The 22,498-nt window shown below is 59.6% G+C and overlaps 1 protein-coding gene across 1 annotated transcript; it reads left to right on the top strand.

Moving 5' to 3' along the window:
• Positions 1-4,513: 4,513 nt before the first annotated feature.
• KIAA1755 (KIAA1755 ortholog) lies at positions 4,514-18,981 on the top strand. The gene is made up of 14 exons (XM_037402989.1): positions 4,514-4,688; positions 8,340-8,537; positions 9,061-10,360; positions 10,470-10,634; positions 11,305-11,428; positions 11,837-11,930; positions 13,043-13,129; positions 13,789-13,905; positions 14,304-14,402; positions 14,663-14,811; positions 16,015-16,147; positions 16,434-16,556; positions 17,274-17,465; positions 17,545-18,981. Exons 1-14 carry the CDS (start codon positions 4,686-4,688, stop codon positions 18,487-18,489), a joined length of 3,729 nt encoding a protein of 1,242 aa, XP_037258886.1. The 5' UTR covers positions 4,514-4,685; the 3' UTR covers positions 18,490-18,981.
• Positions 18,982-22,498: the final 3,517 nt, after the last annotated feature.

The raw sequence follows: 22,498 nt of genomic DNA, 5'->3' as shown, positions 1-22,498 counted from the left end.
AGTTTCAGACAGAGGCACTTGCAGGCGGCCTGGCAGGTGCACAGCAAACACCCATCAGACTTGCATGCATGGCTATGGCTTTGGAGAGCAGCACTGCAGTCATCATCAGCTCTCGGACCTAGAACAGGAAAACGAGGACACAGCAGCCCAGCAAAATCCCACTTGCAGCCTCTGCAGTGCCATGACCTTGCTGGCCTTTCATCAGTGCTTGCTGAGTCTTGCTTGGTACAGAGGAGAAGGTCCCAAAACCCTCCTATCCATGAAACCGCATCTCAGCAGAGCTGTTTCAAAACAATACTTAAGACACTCAGGACAAGCATTGAGGAACCAGAACCTCTTCCATGGGGAGAAACGAAATTTTATAGGGAGCAGCACAGAGAGGAAGCAAAACCAGAAAGTCATCCTTCTGGGTCTGAGTAAATTTTAAAGTTGAACTGTAAAACCCCTTCAAACAGCACAAACCTTGACCAAACACTCACGTGTTTGGCAAGCAACCGCTGAAACCACATCTAATGCTTGATACGTGGGCTGGTCCTGGTTGTGCTTGATGCAAGGGATGATAGCAGGGAACTGAGCGCGAAATCCTGCCCTGCCCAGCCCAACCCTTCAGATGGGAAAAGGCTTCACCTGATGGGACAGGCTGCTCTGCCAGTCCTGGGAGTGCAGGGGCTGCTGTGCTGGGGAGGAACTGGGCTCCCTGGGGATGTCAGAGCTGGGCTGGGGTTTGCTGGGCTGTATGTGCAGGAAAGGGTCATTGTCAGATGAGAGACAAGAGTCTAGGAGGGCAGGGAGTTGCAGGAGGTCCCTCTCCTGTGCTGCTGGCTGTCCCCTGCCCAGGGCTGCCGCTCCCTGCTGTCCCCAGGCCACCCCCTGCTCCCCAGCTCAGGGCTTCCTCTACCCTCACACACTCCTCAGCACGTGCAGGCAGTTCCCGATACTGCCCACAGCTCTTTCCGCATCTCTTGCGTGATACAATGGCCCAAGCCATGCTGCAATCGCATGCTCGGGCTCCCTGGGGGGACTGCAGGAGCTGGGCTGTGGCTCTGCTCCATCCCCAGCAGCCACCGGCTCGGGTCTACTGGGCTCACCATCACACCCAGACCCTTCCCAGCTGAGCACCTGCAGGGGGCCCAGGACAGCCTTTGGCAGATGCAGGGCAGGCAGGCATTATTGCTCTTTGGGCCATGAGCAAGGACAGCCATATGCATTCATCTTCTGCAAGGAAATCCGGCCACATCGATTTCCCGCAGTGCCACAACCGCCTCGGGAATTCCCCAGGGCCCAGGCAGCGCTTGCTGGTGCCAGAGGCATTGCTGCTGCCACGCGTTAGGCTTTCACTTGCATCTGTGGGGCAGAGCTGTGGGCTGGCAAACACCGCTGGGGAAAAGCAGGGGAAAACCCGGGCACTTGGCATGAAAAGCAAGAGCAGCCTGGCTGGTTTGGGGCAGAACTTGGAAAAAGAGAAGTCCATGGCCAGAAATAAAACCTCCCACTATCCATTTCCAGCCAGGACAAGTTCACTGCCACCAATAGAAGCAGGCTCTGACCAGGACCTGTGGCCACCACAGTTGTCCCCAGACCAACAGGGACTTCACCAGAGCTCTGTGAAATGCTGTCAGCGTCAAAGATGTGAGGGAGCTGTGGCTCCTGCCCTCTCCCGTGTGTGTGGGATTGCTGCCCATCGTCACCTGCAAGTCCCTGACGTTTGATCCAGCAGCATCTAAAAATACAGTTGGGGGACACACAGGGGGCTCCTCCAGTGTTGTTTTCCCAGCTGCAGGATCAACGTGACCCGGCCCCGGCTGTTCCTTGAGCCAGGAGGGCTCTCTGCCAGCACAGGGTCGCTGCTGACGCCAGCCCTGACCGCTGCATCAAACCCAGGCAGCTGGGAACACCCGGGGACCCGAGAGGTAATAAAGCAGGAGCCCTGCGGGGCACGGCGAGCAGCTGCACCCAGTGACGAGGACCCTGAGTGCAGGGGCATGGCCACAAGCAATGAAGCACCCAGCAGGAGCCCAGCCCCAGAGACCATCCCCGATGCTGGGCTCACCACCCTCGCCCTGCCTCCACCCCAACATCCCGGTGACACCCCGGGGGTCCCCCTGGGACCAGTGCTGCAGTCAGTGTGTCTTCTCCGCCCGCCAAGGGCTGCCATCGCCCCCAGACAGGCGGGCTCCTCTCACAGCACGCCAGCTGTGACACAAGGTCTGGGAGCCTGTGGGAGAAAAAAGAGGATGCAGAGAGCCGAGGGGGATGATTTTGCAGAGAAGTAAAAATAAAAATGCAGGAATGGTGACCTCCGGGCAGAGCCTGGGGGGATCTGAATGGTGGCTCTGTGCCGGCTGAGGGGCAGGGCAGGAGGCCACATGCAGCCTGTCCCAGCAGCTGCTTGGGACAAAGAGAACATGGAGAAATGGAGCAGAAAAGGAGGGTGAGCTCATGAGGTCAGGGGCCGCTGGGCACCCAGCAGGCCCCCAGGAGCTCTGTTTTTTGCTGGGCACGCTTGGCCCCCAGCACCCTCACTCCCACCTCCATGCCTTGCTGTCTCAGGGTGTCAGGAGGGCACAGGCAGCTGCTTTGGGGTGCTGCAGGGATGCAGGGTTGGATCCAGCTATGCTGGGTGCATTTGCAGGGTGGCCCAGTTGAGCACAGCTGATAAGGCATGGCAGGGAGCTGGTGGTGGGGTCCCTCTGGGCTCAGCTTCACATCCGTCCCCTCCTGCTTACCGGTGCCACTGCCACGGAGGGATCCAACCGGCCGGTGCTGGGACCCAGACAGTCACACTGCCTTCCTCCCTGCCCGCAGTCTCCTCACCCGGCGCCAGTGCCTGCCAGAAGGCGCATGAGCCAAAGCAAGTTCTTGGGCTCATTTCAGAGGTAACCACACCATTAAAGAAGGTCAGAGCATGATCTCATACTCCCCTCACACTCAGGGAAACTATAAAAAGGCTGAAGCAGAGTAAGAGAACTGACACAATTAAAGGAGCAACCAACCGCTCGTGGGGAAGGGAGAAGCTGGCCCAGTGGGCCCCAATTTGTGTCAGGGATCCCGGGCAGGCCGCTTGGACTGGGTTTGAGCCGAGGGGAGTCCTGCAGGGAGCTGCGGCAGTGCCTGCGTGTCCAGAGCTGCACGGTGGGCTCCAGCTGGGGGCTCCAGCCCTGCTCCCCCCAGCCAAGCCTCTGCCCACCCGGCACGCCTGCCAGTGCCTGAGCCCTTGCAGCACTTGCGATCTATACAGGCAGCGACAGGGCTCTCACTAGCTCCCAAGGAAATGGGAAGCAAACGCAAAGCGCCTGGCGCCGTCCTCGCTCCAAACAAGCCAGCAACCCAGCTGTACCTCCTCCCATCTCAGCTTGTTTTCACAGTGTGTCCTTTGGCCGCTCGCTAATCCCTGGACAATGTTCGTTATCGAGACTGCCCCGGCAGCCAGCGGCCCACGCTGCGGCCATCCTACCCATCCTGGTCCCGGCCCCCACCCCAGCCCCGGTCCCATCCTTGAGCCTGCGCCAGGACCACGGCAGTGGACATGACTGCAGCCCGAGCATGGAGCAAAGGGTCCGAGAGCGCCGGGTGCGGGGGAGGAAGAGCTGTGCCAAGCAGCAGTTTGCATTAGGATAGACCCAATCTGTGGCTTTGGCTTTTATGCTAATTGTTTTTGTATGACTTCTGGTTGCTAAATCACACAATTCTGCCTTCAGTTAGGTACTTTACATCCCTGAAACAGCCCAAAGACCCATCAGAGACACTTTTCTTCTGCTGTGCTTTTAGGCCGATTCAGAAAGAAGAGCCCTGAGCTGCGCAAAGTGCTCTGTTTTCAGTACAGACCCGTGCGGATGGTTTGTATCAACGCTGGCCTGCGTTTATTTAAAAAGGGGGAAGCTGCCACAAATACTGCATGCCTGCATGCATGCACATACATGCAGACTGGATGCCTGCACATGTACATGCACACATACATGCACATGCAGCTCTGTACTTCTCCCGGTGCTGTGAAGGATCCCGCAGCACCGAGCAGTACTGGCCCGGAGCTGCCCGGGGGGGCGGCGGGGGCCGGGGCAGGACCCTCCGGGGGCAGCCACCCCCCGTGGGGCTTTTTTTCTTCCGGGGGTCTCGCACCTCCCCCAGCCCACCCGGAGGGCAGGAGCCGGCACCGCCTCCAGTGCTGCCCGCCCGCCCGCCGCCGCCTGGGGGCATCGGCCGGGGGGGCACAGGGGGGTCCCCGGGAGGAGCCACCACCGCGTGGGGGGCCGGGAGGGGGTCCCCGGGAGGAGCCATCGCCCCGGGGACACCCGGTGGCGCGGCCCTCCGGCCCGGCCGCGTTCCCAGCCCCGGGAGCGGAGCCGGGCGCTCCCCGAGCCGCCCCCGCCAGCCCCCTCCCCCGGCCCGCCCCGCGCGCTCGCTCCTTCTTCGCCTTTTCTTTCTTTTCCCTTCTTTCTTTTTTTTGGGGGGGGATTTTTTGTTTTTGTTTTTTCCCCCAGAAGAGGCGCTGCGGGCGGAGAGAGCCGGGCCGGGGCCGAGGGGGCCGGGGCTGCCCGCCCCCAGCCCGGGGAGGCGGCGGCCGGGAAGAGCCGCCCGCGGAGCCGGAGCCGGAGCGCCGGGCGGTGGGACAGCGCTCGGCCCCGGGGCGAGAGGGAAGGGCGAGCTGTGCCGCGGGCTCCCGGCCCCCCTGCCACTTCCCAGTAAACATGGTAATTCCTTCTGCTTTCCTATCCTTTCTGCTGGCCTGCCCCGCTTGCCACCGGCCCCCGCGACCACCTATGGGCCCCGCACCCCCAGCTCTGCTGAGCACAGGGTGGGCGCTGGGGCGACGGCGAAGGTCGGGGGCGAAGGCGAAGGTCGGGGACGAAGGAGAAGGTCAGGTGCGAAGGCGGCGGCTATGGTCGTTGGCCACTCGGGCAGGCGCGTGTGGGGCTGCAGCCCGCGATGTCTGAAACTTCCCCGTGAAGTTTGGCAAGATGATGGGGCGCAGCAGAACGGGTGCTGCTGTGTGAACCGTGCCTGGCATGCAGGTACGGGACGCTCGGTGGCTCATCCCTGGGCTGGCCGGCTCGTTTGTCGCCAGAGCTGGCATGTGCAATTGCCCCGGGCTCCCGGGCGATGCTGTGCTGAGCCCTGGCCTCCCGCACCGCCAGGCTGGGGCAGCTTGTCAGTTCGCATCCTGCCCTGCCAAAGTTGCTGACAGTGAGAGCTGCAGGAGAGGGAGAGGAATTGCTATTCAGGGCTGGTCCCGGCACTCAAACCTTGCTCCTTCCTGAGCAGGAGGGAGAAAGGAGATGGAGCTGAGTCATCCTGTGGCTTTGGATACGAGTTAAACAACTTTACAGCACCAAAACACCAAAGCCCAACTCATCTTGTTGGTGTAAACCACTTTAAAAAATATGAGTATTTGGGGAGAAATATCAATCTCTATTTAACAGCACTTTGGCTTATTAAAATGGAAATAGCTTTGCAAATGTAAATCTCCTTATGCTCTCTAATGCCTTTTGTTTCGGGTTCTGCGCTCCCTCGCAGCTGGTGGAGAGACATGGGCTAATTGGTTGCTTTTGGATTTCTAACGGCTCCCTGGCTGCCCTGGCCTCAGCTTCTCCCACGAATGCGGAGCCGTGGCACCTTGGTTACCCTGAAAACCTCCCCTAGTAATGAAGTGCTTTGTGACACTCAGTGAAAACAGTTTTAGTCATTCCAGGCCAAAATACTCCCCAGCACAACCCAGGCTGTGTCTGGTGCCTCCATCAGTCAGTAGTTCACTCCCGATGTTGGCTCACACGGTCCCCAATGCTGGATGAAATCCTGGGCGTTTTTATTCCATTGACAGGAATGCGGCTTTGTTTAATTCAGTTGATCCATCCTCTGGCGCATTCCTTTGCTGTGGGGTTTTGGTGGTGGTTCGGAAGATTTTCCTTTTTCCCCTGCAGTGGGGCTGTCCTCCATCCCAGACAGCCCAAATTTATCCCAGACAATTTACCCCAGCTCCGGGCATTCCAGTTCCTCCCCAGTCACTGAGGCATGGGACCGGGAAGGCTGGGGAGCCTGGCTGCATGTGCTACAGCTGCCCCAGGGTTTGGGGGGACGGTGTCATGAGAGACGGTAGGTGTGGGATGGGGCTGCTGGAAGTGTGTGCCTTCACCCCGTTGGAGCGTGGTCTGCACCCCCTGCCCTGCAGAGCCCTCCCCAGCGGCGCAGCCAAGCTGGGAATGGCTGGGTTTGGGGCTGCCCCTTGCCCCGCGATGCAGCCTGCCCGGAGTCTGCCGGCAGCCCCAGTCTCAGGGGACCCGGCTTCTCTTTCTGTTTTCCTTTGCTTTTTTGTCAGTGCCGCACGAGCTCAGCCAGTTGAGGGCAGTTTGGTTTCCAGCGAGCTGGGTTTGGGATGTGCCAGGGCTGTGCAAGGGGGACTCTGGGCAGCGGGCTCTGGCGAAGGCAGGCGCAGGCAGGTCCGGCAGTGCTGGCTTACCTCTCGAGGCAGCATTAGGAGCTGGACGAATCCCCCTTTGCTGTTGCAGATGGCAGCTCCTCACCTCCGTGCTGGAACAGGGAAGGAGCTGAGCTCGGTGGTGCCAGGCAGGGAAGTGGCGGGCACAAGGTTCCCGCAAGGCAAAGCAGGGAGCTGGGCTTTACTCTGCAGTGGGGCTTTTCCAGAGCAAGGTCTCCAGTCCCTCCTAGGGACTGTGTGAAGACCAAGCATAAGAAGACAGGTGGTTCAACGGCAGAAAGCCTGGCAGGGGAACGCATTTGCAGACAGGGCACTAAGAAGGGACTGGCTCTCCTTGTGTTCTGCCCAGGCCCCACGGCTCTTCCTGCCAGGACAAAAGGCAGGAGATTCCTGTGTGGAGACACAGAGAAAAAGTCAAGAATTAACCAAAGCATGACTGCAAAATGCTTTAGCTAAAGCGCCTTAAAGCTAATTAAGCTGAATTAACCAAGGCCACTTTGTCTGTCTATAGGCTCCCAGACCATGGATTAGCTGTCTGAAACTAATGCTCACCTTCAGCTAATCACACCTTCACATAATCCCACCTTCAGATAAGCCCACTTGACTTCCCAGGTGCCCACACAGGAGCATGGGGACGATGGCGAGCCACAGCTGCCCAAGGCGCAGGACCCGGCTGCTGCCCCGGCTGCTGGGAGGATGCTTATCCCTGTGGCAGCTCCCACTGGCTGCCTGCAGCTCTGGGGTTCCCTTAAATCTGGAGCTCAGCCCCAGGTGACTGGCTTGGCTTTGCTGTGGGCTGCAGCCGGAGGCAGAGCTTGGGGTTCCCTGGTACGCGGCGGCTGGCAGAGGTAGCACACGCCATGCTCTGCGGGAGGAGGAGGAGAGCCACCCCGCTGCAGAGCGGCAGACCCCCAGCTGGCCAGGCTGGGCCTGACCCTGCACCACACTGAAACCTGCATCTCTCCTGCAGCAGCACCATTTCCAGTAGAAAGGGTGCCGTTTGGCCACCTGCCCCCAGACACCAGCCGCAGCCTCATTTATTGCTCGGCAGAGCCTCTCCCACAGAATTACACACACACACACACCCCGCCAAGGAGCTGGAGGTCTCTGTCTTTCCCGCTTGCCGATGGGCTCCTTTTGGCAGCCATGGCTGTAGTCAACCCCACGCTGTCTGTAACGCAGCTGGGACTCAGCGGGAGCCGCCTGAAGGCTTCCCTCCATGTACCTGGTGCACCAGTTGGGTCTGCACAGCTGATGTCTCCGGCAAAGCTGGGAGAACAAACTCAGAACCACCAGTTTACACATGACACAAAACTGGCGTCCTTGCACTGGTCTGGAAGTGATGCAGGGGAGGGGGCTGTAACCCGGCAAAGTGCTTCCCAGAAAATGCTTGGAGTACTAATTTTGAGTTTGGCATATTCAGTGATGGGTCTGAACCAAAACACCCTATCTATCTTAAGATGTTTGTCCTTCCTCCCATCTGCTGCATTCCTAAAGCGAGCTGCTGAGCCCAGCACATCCCCACGCTCCTCGCCTGGCTCAGCTTAACCCCTTGGCTGCTGCAGCCCCTCCGCCTCCGCATGGCCAGCGTTCCCAAGAAGGGCAGCAGGCTGCGCGCAGGGCTTGTCTCGGGCTCCTTAAACTGCAGCCCAATGCTGGGAACCAGACCCAGCTGTGCTCATGCTTCCCAGCTGCACGGAGCTTGGTGTGCTCTACACCCAGTTCCTCTTCAGTTTCCAGCCCAGGAAGGTTTGGAGCCTCCCGAGCTCATCAGCATTGCCAGTGTGGGCATACCAGGGACTCGGTAGAGGCACGGTGCAGCGTGGGATGTTGGGCACAGGCTCCGTGGGGGGTTATGGCATCCCATTGTGGGGCCACTCTCCCCACCAGTGACGCTTTCCTCCCGCAGGACGTTGGCTCGCTGGACACGGCTGTGCAGAGTGCCCTCCAGGCCCTCTACCCGCCCTTCGAAGCCACGGCCCCCACGGTCCTGGGCCAGGTGTTTCGGCTGCTGGAGACCAGCTACCGGGGAGACGGGCTCTGCTGTCTGCTCCAGTTCCTCATCCCAGCCAAGCGCCTCTTCGAGCACGTGCGGCAGGCAGCCTGCGTAAGCCCGCATGGCCCCGGTGCTGTGGACCCTTGCACCCCACTCCTGGCCATGGGGCGGTTGCCCTGATGTGGGATGACAGCACAGCCATGCCCTGTGCCGGGCTGCAGGCTCTCTCTCTGCATGTCCCTGTCTCTGTCCCCATGCCCTCCCTGCAGAGGGGACCATGGTGCAGCCAGCTCCCTGGGATGGCTCTGGCACAGAGCCTGACACGTATGGTCCCCGTGAAAAGGACAAGGGGACTCCAGAGTCACCCTGTGTTGCCTCTGGGGAGTCTCCAGTGAGGCTTTCCCCTCTGTTAGCACATGGGGAGCACACAGCACCCCAGGAGCGGCCATGGGCTTGGGGTGGGCTTGCAGGGCCCTTGTGTGGCTTGGTTCAGGGATATCCCATCAGGTCACCGGGTCTTCAGTCCCTATGGTGGGAGGTGCAGAGCAGGGCAGTGAGAGCACATGGGCTGGCTGGGAGGGTACGGAGCTGGCAGGGGCTCTTGCTTACATGCTGTGTTCTTCCTCCCTCCCAGGCTCCCTACTTTAACTGCATCTTTCTCCATGAAGGCTGGCCCTTGTGTCTTCATGAGAAAGTGGTCGTCCACCTTGCACCACTCAACCCCCTTCTGCTGCGCCCTGGGGACTTCTACCTGCAAGCGGAGCCCTGCGAGGAGCACTCAGCACGCATCACCGTCAAGCACCTCTCCCAGGACCTGCACACAGTGGAGGAGACACCGGTGCCTGAGGCTGCCTATGCGCTGCTCTTCACCAACGAGTGGCTGGAGGAGATCAACAGCAACCAGGCCAGAGCCCCCCTGCACACCTGCCTGGTGGCCACTGAGAACGGCATCACCCCGCTGCCATGGAGTAAGATTGCCACGCCGGAATTCATCGACAAGCCAAAGGCTGGGGCTGATGGCACGCCTGCAAGCACCCAGCATGGCCCCACTCCTGAAACTGCAGCCGAGCCAGCAGCACCCAGCGTGCTTGTGCCCCATGGCACAGCAGACATCCCGGAGCCCTATGGCAATGTCGTCGGCACCGTTCCGGGCTGCAAGGTCACCTCTTGGAAGTCAGGCCAGGGAAGATACCCGGGACTGATCAAGGTGGACCAGGCTGGGCTGCGGAAGAAGCCAGCCACGCTGGCTGTGCCCAGCCTCTGCGAGATTGTCAGCCAGAACTTGGAAGGGGAGTACGTGGACCTGCTGGAGCTCTCCCAGGAGCAGCTGGACCGCCTGGCCAGGTCCCTGCCACCCGCCTGCCCAGAGGGGCAGATGGGGACCAGGGCCAAGGTGACGCTCCCCTGGGCAAATGGGGGGCTGGGGGCAGATACTTGGCACTGCGGGGAGGTGCTGAGCTCGGAGGAGGGTCCCTGCACCCCGTGCATGGGGACGAAGCTGAACCGGGAGCCGGGGCCACATGGCCCACGGTGCCGTCAGCGCGATTCCTACCTTGCCGCGCTGCAGAACCCAGTGAGCTTCGGCCCCAGGCTGATGGCAGCCATCCTGGAGGAGCCAGATGGCCACAGCCCCCAGCCTCCCCGCCCCACGCCCCGTAAGACCCCTTCACAGCACGGGAGGGGGGCTGGCAGCCCCACACTCCTCACCCGCCGTCCCCGCCGAGAGAGTCCTGGGATGCAGGCGGAGGCACTGGTGCAGCAGGGCAGCTCCCGACTTCCCCCAGGATCCAGCCACAAGTTCTCCTTCTTGAAGGGCCCGTGGCTCGGGATGGCCCCCGGGGACGAAAGAGCCACCAACCAGCACGAAGGGGCCTGGAAGAAGATGTCTGCCATCTACTCGCCCAGGATGGGCAGAGCCAAACCAGCTGGGAAAGGTACCATCCGAGCAGGGCTGCGGCACCTGCCTGGGCTCTGCAGGGGCTTTTGCATTTCTCTGCCTCGTTGCGCCTTGCCAGCTCCTCTCTCCTCTGTCCCCATGGGCAGGTACAGATGTGGCAGCCGCTGCCCCCACAGAGGAACGGTCCCTGGAAGGTACCAGCTGCAAGAACAGTCCCTCTGTGTCTGGCGCTGGCACCCCTGGCCGGGAGCCGCCGGCCTGGCAGGACCTGCACGCCGGGCTGCTGTGCTCGGGCATCGTGTGCCTGCCAGGTACCGCTGGTGCTATGAGATCCTCAGGGGGATGTCAGGAGAGGCCTTGGAGGGAAAACGCCATGCTGCTGGAGAGGGTTTTCTGGAGGAAGGTTTCAGGGTTTTGCTGGAGGCCAGAAAGCCCTCAAGCAGAAAATTTCCTCTGAGCTGGGCAAAAATATTAAAAACATAAAAACAAGCAGTCTGCTGTGAGCAGCTGCCCTGTTCCCAGCTGCATCCGAGCCCTCCCACACCATTCCTCACCAATGAAGCCGTTCAGCTTTTAGCTGCCAAACACTAAACATTTGGCTTCTTCCTTTTCCCAAGAGCCGAAAAACAGTGACAAAAACCATCTTTTTTTCAGCAAAAACGTCCCCAGCAGCTCTGCCCTGGCATTTGCAGGGCTGGCGTTTGTGCTGAGAGCCCTCATGGTCTGGCACTGCCCCACCAGAGGGGCCAGGGGAGGCTGCACTGGGGTGGCCGCTGCATCACTACAGCTGCACGGTGTTAACCCAGGCTGAGCCCCCCAGCCAGGGCAGAGCCCACTCCCGCACCCCTCGGCAGTCGTTTGTGCTTGGCGAGCAGCAGAGCGAGGCCCATGGGAGCCCCAGGCCCACAGGTGGTTGCTCAGGGCTGGTGTTTGCGGCTGGTGGGTGGCTGCTGTAGGGGTCACTCACCCCTTTCCCCACAGGGAGCTCGGACAGGCTGGGCAGGGCCCTCCTCCAGGTGACCACCAGCGGCAGCGCCTGGGGGGCCACATGGTGCTCAGCTGCCGAGCTGGCAAGGCTCATCCTCTACCTCTGCTCCCTCCCCAGGTAAGGGCCAGGAGGACCTGCCAGGGACCCCCTGGCTGCTGCCCGGCTTGGAGGTCCCGGGCAGCCCCTGGGCAGTGCTGGGATGGATGCCCAGCATCCTGCACATGCTGGTTTGGGCACATCCCACATGTCCCCCCCACCCCGTGTCAGCAGTCTTGCCTGCAGCTACACCTGAGGACCCTGTGCCGTGCCTCTGCCAAAGGCACATGTTTCTGAAGGTCTGGCACTGTCTTTGGCTGGGGCATCCCCCAGGGACGGGGCTGCTGCCTGCAGCTGCCGGTTCCTGCCTGGGAGCACAGGACTGCGGGAGGGGGCTTTGAGTGGGTCCTGCCCATGGGGAGGGATCCCCCACTTCATGTGCCACTTTTAACCAGTGCAGTCTGCCTCCTACTTTATTCCCCTTGCTAGGCAAGAAGCAAAGGATGGCGGGCTCACTGTCGTCGTGGATGCCAGGAAGCAGCCACCTGCTCCCGTCCTCTTCTCAGCTCTCCGCTCTGTCCAGGTACACTGCAGTCCTTGTGCCTGTGCCATGGATGTGCCAGGAGGGGTCCCTGCCTGGGGGCAAGTGCTGCTGCCCTTTGGGGGTCCTTCAGAGCCTGCCGTGTGCCCACTGTGCCATGTGATCCCCCAGCTGGCAGCAGCTTCTCCGGCAGCCCCTGGTGCTGTTGTGCCTGGGGCCCCAGTTTTTATCTCGCTCATGGATTTTACCCATAAACTTCACGGTGTAGATTTACCAAGGCATCTCTCAGCTGCCTGTGGCTGCACCACAATGCACTGATCTACAAAGCCCACATCTCTCTTGCTGCTTCCTCCCCAGCAGCCAGTTCTGGCCCCCTGTAGGTCTGGCAGCACTTAAACAACTGCCACTCTGTTCCCAAAGTTGCTGATAAATCTAATTTCTGAGCACGTCTGCAGTGGTGCAGACCGTCCCCCATGGCACAAAGACCCTGTTTCCCCAGCCCCGAAATGAGCTCACACCTGGCACTTGCATCTCTCCAGCTCCTCGAGTGCCAGCTGTGAGGTGCTGGCTGTTTGGGACCAAAGGTCCCTTCCCAGCCCCGCAGGATCTGTCCTTGGCCTCAGCCCCACTGTCGCCTGGCACCGCAGTGTGACCCAAACCCCTTCAGCATCCCGCTAGCTGAGCTCACCTGGAAATCAGCTCTGCAGCGACAGTCAATTGTCCTGTCAGGGTTTCTGTGCCAGTGCTGAGGCAGTGCTGTGGGAGTGCTCTGTGCTGTCCTGGGGGCCATGGGGTCTTCCCTGCCACGGCACCCTTTGCCTCCGCATGCCCAGGGCTTCAGGACTTGGTTGCAGTCTGATAAGTCCTGTGCTGGCCCTGATGCTCTCCATGTGGAGAAGCATTACTGGTATGAGGAAAGGGATTTGCTTACAAGGCTCTTTCCGTGAGTTCGTTCTGCCAGGGAGCTGGTGCTTGGGACAGGGTTATGGCCTGAGCAACCCATTTCCATTGCCCATGCCAGCGAGCTTGGGAGCCTTTTTCTTCGTAATGAGCTCACCAGCCTCAGCTGACTTGGGAAACTGCCGCATCACCGTGGGGAACTTGGGGGCTGCACCATGGGGTTTGCCATGGTCACTCTTCCCTGTCTCCCACAGAGCGTCTCACCAGGCTGCATCCACACCATGCTGCTGCTAGCCGAGAAGGAGCTGGTCACCCACCGTGAGAAGCTGCCTGGGGTTCAGGTGAGCCTGTCCCTTCCTTGTGTCCCCGTGTTGTCTCCCGTGGGAAGAGCCCAGCTAGGGTGAAAGGAGCCTCCCGCCTTGGGGGACCCTCTGTCCTGTCACCTGGAGACCCCAGTTCCCCTGCTTGGGGACCCTGGGCAGAGCAGCACATTGCTGGGGCAGGTCACCCCTGCACCGGGTGCAGCGTGAAGCCACACTGGGACAGGCAGTTGCTGCCCTTGGGCTTGCGGGGCTGCACAGGTGGATGAAAGCTGCCCCAGGGCATCCAGCACTTTCCCAATTACTTGCAGTGGCCGGATACAGGCACTGGGATAATAAATCTAAACTTGAAAGAGTTTATTGCTCTTCTAGTGCTGCTCAGTTTAATTAATACAATGTGAAATATTAATGAACTTGATTAGCTGGCTTGGCTGTCATGGCAGATTATTGCAGTGCCAGCAATCTCCCGTGCATTTAAGCACTGCGGAGCCACTGGGTGATGCTCCAAGTTGGAGCTGCCACATGGTGTGCTCAGCCCTGCCGGCAGGCAGCACCATTAATGGGGCAGGGTGCTTAGGGCAGGAGGGGGTTATGGCCCCTGCTCCAGGTTGCCCCTGGGGATGTTTCTAGGGAGGGACCTGGCATGGTCTGGCAGCACTCATAAGCCCCATGCCCCACAGGTGGAGACCCTGACATCGTTGAAGGCTCTGGGCCGCTATGTTGACAGCTCCCAGCTGACACAGGAGCTGGACGGTGCCTTCCCCTACTGCCACGGCGAGTGGGTTCAATTCTTCCAGGTGTCTGTTATCACGCCATTAGCCATCACCTCACCTCCCCACAGTGCCCCTCCATCCCCACCACAGCTTCTATGTCTTGCAGACATCCCTGGAAAAGTGACAGGAAAGCCCAGGAGAGGGGAAGGAAAAGGAAAGCTCTGGGCACAGGAGGGCAACCCCCTGCTGCCTGCTGCTGACTGCTCCTACCTGCTTCTGACTGCTCCCGCCTGTAACTGCCCAGCCACCTCCACCTCCCCTTCCTCCTCATCTTTTACCTTGTGCCTCATGGTATTCCCTGCTCAGGCCTGGCACTGCTCCTCCTCCTTTTCCTCCTCCTCCTCACAGGCAGGCTGCCCTCGTGCCCCGCTGCTTGCCCAGCCACCCTGGCCCCACTGACCCTCTGTGTGTCCCACCTGCAGAAACTGCATCCCTTCACAGCCAGCCTCAGGCAGGCATCAGAGCTGCTGCAGAACTGCATCCAGGAGCTGCGAAGCGCCGATGCACTGGCAGGGATGCAGGTAACGGGGGCTGCGGCACCGTAAGTTGTAGACATTTCCAAAGAGCCTGTCCGCTCTTTGTTTAGCACACATTAACATTTCAGCCTGGTTGCCCAAAACTTGGTGCAGCCACTCCCAGACTGACCACTCCTGGCTGCAGGACTGTCCCCTGTCCCTTCACTTGTCCCTTGGGGCGCAGCCCCAGGTGCTTGGCCTGTGCTGGCCTGGGAACCACCCCGTGAGGCCCCAGGTGAGACACATGTCCGACCCTCCCTCCGCAGGATGCAGCTGTGTGCATCGGGAAGCACCAGGAGCTGATGCAGAGGGTGCTGAGCGACCCGCAGCTGGTGCATGTGCAGCGCGAGGGGGGGGCCGTGCTGGCCAGGCTGCGCAGGGAGGCGGCCCGGCTCGGCACCTCTGCTGATGTCAGGTAGGAGGGGGCAGCTTTGCTGGTAGAGGGGTCCCAGCACTGGGGACTCCTGGCCTGTGCTGGCCAACATGGCCTCCTCCCTGGGGACAGCCCCATCCCCCAGAGCATCAGCATGCCCGGAGCTGGTGCCTTGCTTCCTCCTGACCTGCCAACCCTCCGACCCTGGAGCTGGTGTCACAGACAGCCCTTTGCAGGGTTTCTTGTCACCCCAGCTGGGGAGAGTGCATGGGTCCCTGGGACAGTCCTCTGCCCGACACCAGGCTCCAGGGCTGCTCAGTGCAGCCCGCAGCGTGGCCCGCAGCGAGGCCCCCAGCAAGGCCTGCAGTGAGGCCCCCAGCGTGGCCCGCAGCGAGGCCCCCAGCAAGGCCTGCAGTGAGGCCCCCAGCGTGGCCTGCAGCGAGGCCCCCAGCGAGGCCTGCAGTGAGGCCCCCAGCGTGGCCCGCAGCGAGGCCCCCAGCGTGGCCCGCAGTGAGGCCTGCAGCGCGGCCTGTAGTGAGGCCTGCAGTGAGGCCTCCAGGCTGGTCTCAGGCAAAGCCACTAGATGGGGCCAAGCCCTGGCAATTCCGTGCTCGTCCAGCAATGCCACACTTGTCCGGCAGTGCCGCATGCATCCAGTGATGCCGTGCTTGTCCGGCAATGCTGCGCTTGTCCAGCAGTGCTGTGCTTGTCTGGTGATGCTGTGCTCGTCCAGCAGTCCGTGCATGCAGGTAGCATTAATCCCACTGCTCCCGTCTCTCAGCTGGGCTGCACCGACAGCCAATGCTTTCCCATCCCTTATTTGCCGGCATCCATCTTGCTCCATGGGACGGAGAGATGTAAGGGCACATGCGGGGCTCCCCTGCAGCATGCCTGGCATGCAGGGCCTGGAGCCCACTGCCCAGCACACCCCAGGGAGTGCCCTTGTGGCCCAAGGTGGGCTCTGAGGATGCACAGGGTGGGTGGGGAGGAGGTCTCTTGGTGGGCTCCTGACCTGGCCACCTACTGGGCTCTCGCCAGCCACCCATGCGGGGTCATTGCCCATCCTCTCCCTTGGCTCCTGGCTGCCTGCATGGCCACATGCCAGCACCTGCTTCCATGGAGCTGCCCCATCCAGAAGCTTCTTCCCACTGGAGAGCTGCCTTGGCCAGCATCTTCAGGAGGAGCTTGACCAGCAGCATCTGGCACTGATGGCCCCTCTCTCTCCTCCCCAACCACCACAACCAGCATGGAGTCAGCTGAGGGGCTGTACAGCCAGCTGGAGGAATTGCTTCACGACCTGGTGTCCCAGTCCAACAGCTGCCTGGAGCACCTGGAGTTCCTCCGAAAGGTCCAGGAGCTCAAGACTGAGTTCGGCAAAGTAAGTTGGGTGTCCCTGGGGTGCTGCTCCGGGTGCGGCAAGTTGAAGTTGTCCTCTGCGGTGTTCCCATGGCTGATCACCTTGGGTACATTTCCTTGGGTTTTGATAATGAAGGAAGCCCAGAGAATAACAGGATTGCCTGAGCTTTGAATTTCATTAAGGGGTGACTGTGCATAACCGCAGCTGGGACGGGATGCCCTGGTCAGGGAAGGAAGGGGAGGTGCTGCGGAAGAGCTGCTGCCAGCAGCCAGTCGCACCTGACCCTTGACCCTGCTCTCTTTTGCAGCTGGGGTGCTGGCTGGACGGGGAGGCGGCGGCACAGCTGTGGGAGATGGGCACCGAGGAGTGGAGCTCCGACAGCTTCCAGGGCTCTGACAAGCAGTTTAATGAGTTCCTCGTCCAGGCAACAGTATGTTTGGAGGAGGCTTTTCTGTAACATGCATCCTTAGGGTATGGCTGCCAGCAGTGCTATTAGGTGACTCCGTCCCCTGCCTGGCACTTAGCAGAAACTGAAAATGCCAAATTAGAAATATCTGAACATTGTTAACAAAGTTTGATACAATCAGCCCAAATCCCCCAGGTTTGGAATCAGGCTTCTGGGCAAAACTGTGTCCCCAGGCTGTCTGCATCAAGCTGCAGTTGCCAAGCCCAGGTTTGCAGGTGTCTTTGGGCAGCCTTGTGCCAGCAAGGGAGCAGTTGCACAGCTCCTTGGTGCACTTTGTGCTGGGGCTCCTGCTCCCAGCCTGCCTTGTGCTCTGTCCTTCGCAGCCCTCCTCCCACAGGGCTAGGCTGCAGAGCCTGGATGTCCATCAGACTGTTGTCTGTGGTGACAAGGATGGGTTCCTGCCATACCTCTGCATACAGAGGCCCTTTAGTTACATGCACTGCAGGGAGGATGAAGCAAGGTGACTCCACTTGGGAGAGGACAATACGTTTGCTGCATTTTTAGCCAAGCCAGGACAGAGCAGAGATATGGAGAATCCCCATTCTCTTTGTTTCTTCTCATTTGCCCAGAAGTAGTCCCTGTATAGCTCTGATAGAGCCTCACCCTGCACACACGTCCCAGTGCAGCAGGTCAGCACCATTCCCTGAGCGTGGAGCTTGTTCCTTCCTGCTGTCCCTGCAGGCTCAGTACCAGCATGGCCTGGCCCTGTGTCAGGAGGCGGCTGAGGTCCAAGATGCAGCTTTCCCCGAGGCAGACCCCTTCCAGGTGGCTGCAGCCCTTTTCCGGACAAAGCTGGTGAGCTTCTACAGGCAGGTGGAGCGGCGGCAGACTGAGCGGGAACTGCTGCAGGAGCTTGACCGGTTCTCCAGCAAGGTGGGTGCATGGGCTCTTCTCCTGCAGGACCTGGTGCCAGCTGGGCAGCCATGGAAACAGCTGCTCTTGCCTTCTCTAGATCACAGGGCTGAAGCTGGACTGCAGGCAGTGCTCAGCCCGGGGGAAGTGTGGGGAGGGCCAGGCGCTGCAGTGCCTGCAGACCTCCTTCCAGAAGCTGTCAGTGGAGTTCGCCCTGGAGAAGCTGCAGGACATGAAGGCTCAGGTGCGCATGATGCAGAGCAGCCGAGGGCTGGCAGCCTGGACGGAGGCTCGGCACAGGTACCAGGAGACCCGGCAGATCCTGGAGGAGATGCTGGCAGAGCTGCAGGAGGCCTGGGGAGCGCAAGCTGACAGGCAGGGAGACTCCTTCGTCCCTCCCAGCTCAGGGTCTGCAGCTCCTTTCAAGGAAGCCCCAGTCTGCAAAGCAGCCACCAGCCCCAAGCCAGTGGTGTCAGGGGGCCAGGGGCCAGTGGAGCAGCCAGAGCCCAGTGCCGGGGCGCCAGGGCAGCCCTGGGCCAGCAGCGTTCCTGAGCCTGCACAGCCCCGCTGCCAGCAGGGGCCAGAGGGTGACCGTGCCTTTCACCACCACGAGTCTGCTAACTCCTCCCTCCCAAAACCTGAGAGCGGAGCCTGCTTGGGAGCTGCAGGACACCTTGCCCAGGAGCGCAGCCATCCACTTCAGAGGAATCCCTCAACCCTGCCTCCACGAGTGCGTTTTCCAGGTGCTGACCCATTGTATCCCACCACTGTGTCCCAGGGGACTGTCTCAGCCTCTAGCACACACCATCCACCTGCAGATAAGCAGGCAGAAGCCACCCAGTACTTCCAGGTTTCCAGCCAGAGCAGTTTCTCCTCAGAAGACTCAGACTCACAGAACTCCACTGAAGAAGTCCCAGCAGCACGCCTGGCTTTGCCCCGGGACCTCCAGAGTCCCAGACCACCTTACCCCTCTGAAAAGCCCCCCCCGATTGTTTACCTGGAGAACCACCACACCGAGAGTCCCGCTAAAGCAAATGCCAAGTAAAACCAGTCCTTTCCAGCTGGGGCTGTTTCTGTCCAGTTGTGGAAGTCTAGGTCACTGACTGGATGGAATGTCCCATGCTCGGAGGTGGGACACTGGGACCTGTTGCCTAACCCTCGGTCCCAGAATCCTTCAGTTCCCTGTACTTAGCACTTGCCCTGCTGTGGAATGGCAGTAACCCCATCACCAGCCTCATGAGGTTCATTAATAATCTACTAGGTGTGTAGCAATCCTTGTATAAAGTGCATTTATCCCTACAAGCGCCAGGTTTATCTCAGAACATCAGTGAGGGTTGCCTGCCGTCAGCAGCCATGCTTGGAGTGTCCCAGGGCAGCACAAACCTGTGATGAGGTGTTTCTGCCTGCTGGCCCCACCACGTTCCCTGCTCTGCTGCTTGATTCTACTGACCAAGCGACAGCGACAGGAATTTTGTTCATGTGCACTCATTAACATGGGACTAACATTATTAATGTTAATAAACGTGAAGAGAAGCTCCCAGTGTGGTCCTCATGGAGCAGAATGAAAAGCCATGTCCTACCAAGAGCCAGGCACTGGGCTGCTTGCCAGGGCTCCCTGCTGCTGCCCCAGCCCAGCACCAACAGGCAGCCAGCACCACCATGAAAGCCTCCTATGCCCCCTGCACGGGCTGTGGCTGCAGCCTGGCTTTCCTGCCCACTGCCAGCATCTTGTTGCTGGTAGGGTGGTCCTGCTCAAACTGCTGCTGGCTTGTCCCTGCTGTGCCCTGCCCTGCTGCCGGGCTGCAGCCATTTGCAGAATGAGTCCCTCCCCCTTTTGTAAGGGTTAAATGCCTCTGTCTCTGGTTCTCACTCCCATCCGACCTCCTCCCCAGTACATGGGCAATGATGGTGTCATCCTGCCCAGCCTCCCCACTCGCTGGGAACATGCTGTCCCAAAGTCCTGGGGATCTGGCTGAGCTGGGCACGACCTTGCTGATCGCCATCCGAAACAGCCTGGGGTCCCCAGAGACCCCATCCCTGCAGGTGCATCCTGCCAAGCTACACCGCCTGTTTGGGCACCTGGGAGCAAGCAAAGCCAGGTGGGGAATGGGCTGTCTGGGCCAGGGCGCTGTGCTGCCCACCACCCCAGGCAGCCACATCATGAGCTAATTAAGAGACATCATAGAAAAAGCAGCATCTCACGTAGAGGTTGTTCCAGAAAAGCACTTTCCTCCTCCCAGCCACAGTGCAGTCATGGCTCGCAGCCCTGTGTGATGCTGTGCCTAGGCAAAGGACACTTGCCCATCCGAGTGTTTGTGAGCATCACTCACACCCCCCTCAGCCTTGTTTTTGCCAAATCCCCAAGCCAAGCCCCACTGAGCTCCTCTTTGGAGCCTGCGGTCCCAGCTACCCTGCGTGGCACTGTGCTCCTCCTGCCCAGGTCGTTAATGGAGTGTTAATGAAGACCAATCCCAGCCTGCTCCCCAGACACTGCCCTGGGGCCTCCTGCCCGTTTCTTCTCCTGGTCCCACCCATTGTCTTTTAAACAGTTCTTTTAAATTCCATCTTCTCCAGCTCAGACGCTAACTTCCCTAGTAGCACTTCTAGCACTGCTTCACTGAAATCCCAGCAGCTGAGTCTACCCCACTCCTTTTGGCTTAAAAGTAATTATCACAGAGAGACAGCGGGGGAGGTCTGCACAATCCACCCTGAGCGAACCCAGCCAGCTTCTCCAATTAACGCCACGTCCTGAATGTCACTGAGGTCACCCCAGTCAGGACACTCTACAATACTTGTGGCCAAGTGTCTGGCCCTGCACCAAGTTAAAGGGCTCCAGAAATCCGCTGGCTGTGGAGCTGATATAGCACATAAATCCAGAGAAAGAGCAGACGGACGTGCCTCCCCCTACCTCAATATCCCTGTGAGCTGCCCAGCACTGGCTCCCCTTGCGCCAGCCGGCTGAGCATGCCCACTCCCCATCCCCACAGCAGCCAGCTGAGCATGCCCACTCCCCATGCCCACACCGGCCAGCCGGGCATGCCTGCCCCCCATTCCCACAGCTGCACATGCCCGCTTCCCAGTCCCATGCCGGCCAGCTGAGTGTGCCTGCTGCCTATGCCTACACATGCAGTTGGTGAAAGCTGTGCCCGCCTGGATGGCACCCAGCTCATCATGAGAGCCAAAAATCTTTTCTACTTCCAAAAACATTTCAAGCCTGGCTTGACAGTTCCCTCAGTTGATTTTCTGCTCTACCAACAGCTGATTTGTTGTATCATCCCGTTACACACTCGCCTCTGCAGTGCACTGAAGAAGCATCACACCTTCCAAATTCCTCTTTGGATACCAATTTTTGCCTGCCATTTCACAGAAACCCGTGGCTTCAGAAGACCTTGTTATCAGCATGTGGCCACCTGCAGCTGAGCTAAGCCTCCTGTGACCGGCACAGCACACACAGTCCCACCCTGGGCTTGTGCTGGTGCCTTGGCAGGCTGGACACGCCGTCCACATTACTCATCTCCCTTGGGAAAGGCAGACCGCACGCGGGTGATGAGCCCTGCACACCCTGTCGCCATCACAGGCACGCCAGCTCCTGCGCAGGGAGGCCTCTGCAGGGACCTGTGCTACAGCACGGCAGCTCCCGGCGTGGCGAGGGCTGGCGGGGATGGCTGGGACCAGCTGGCATCTGCCGGGGCCGAGCTGCCCAAAACCTGGGCAGCTGCCTGCATCGGCCCCCCCAGCATTGGCGGGGCAGGGGGTCCCAGCATCAGCGGGGGCAGAGGGTCCCCTCCCCGCCACTTCTGCTCTCTTACCATGTCCAGGAAAGTAGTAAATAGACAGGAATTAAAAATGAACGGCTGTGTAAATGAACGAGAGCAAGGAAGAGGGATGAGATTATTATTACTGAAATCATATTGTGTGGAAGCGTTTGGGTGATGCCATTGTTGCATATAAACCGCTCGCTGCTCCGCTGTCATGCGGTGTCACTGGATAAGCATCTCCCATCCACAGCTGAGGCTGCTTTTTATTGCTCTGCAATGCTCCCAGAGTCACAGCACTTCCAGGCTGTGAAGAAACAAAAATGCTAATCAATACTTTTGTCATTTTTGGGATTGATTATTCTAATTAATTCTGGGAGCCGTTCAGCCAGGCTGTGAACAGATAGCTGCTGGCACACAGGGTGGCAGGCGGATTGGGATCTCGTTTATCCCATCATATAATTCAGGAGATGAAATCTCTCTAGTGGCAATGAGTAAAACTTCTTATTGATTCTGAAGTGCTTTGCTTGTTTATAGGAATAACACCTCCCATGCTCCACAAGATGTTTTATGCTTTGCTGTTCTCATGCACCATTTCCAGTGGTGACACAAGGTCAGAGGCTGAAATGGCCCAAATCTGCCAAGGATAGAAGTGGCCAGGACCAAACCTTGGCTTGATGGCCCTGTGTTGGGAAGTTGCCTCTTTGCTTAACTGGGGCAAGCAAAACCTATTTTAGCTTCCAGATTGAAATGAAAGAGGAGCTTACCATTTTTCTTTTATTTTACTTGTGTTTAACTAGCCAGTTTCCTAGGAGCCCTTTCAAAAGGTGCTCAGATCCATGCTGCTGTTCTCTATCACCATCACGCACAGAGCAATGTCAGTTTGAGTCTCAGCATCCCCAAACCTCACCTGGAAAGATTCTGGCACCTGGTCCCAGGCTGTGCAGGAGAGCACCCCCTTACCCCATCCCACAGGCTCTGGGGACTCCGACCCTGCCCTGCCCACGACAGCCAGGTCTCAGCTCCGGGACAGGCTGGGAGGGGATGGGCTGCCCAAAGGTTGTGAGGAGCCAGAGGTAAATCTCAGAAGAACTGGATGTGGCATTTAAGAAAGAAACCCAGGCAAAGCAAACACCCAGAGGCTGGGAAGAAAAGAGACTAGTCAAGACAAGACTGAAAGTCACCAATGCCACAGCAGAATGGACGCCCGGGGCCATACCGAGCCCCTCTTCTGCTGCACACCGAGACAGGGGTCTGATGGCATCGAACTGGAGCAAAACCAGTGAGCTGGGGGCATTT

The sequence above is a fragment of the Falco rusticolus genome, chromosome 10 (assembly GCF_015220075.1).
Source record: "Falco rusticolus isolate bFalRus1 chromosome 10, bFalRus1.pri, whole genome shotgun sequence".
Lineage (NCBI taxonomy): Eukaryota > Metazoa > Chordata > Aves > Falconiformes > Falconidae > Falco > Falco rusticolus.
The sequence above is the reverse complement of the archived record's forward strand: the minus strand, read 5'-3'. Positions and strand labels throughout refer to the sequence as shown.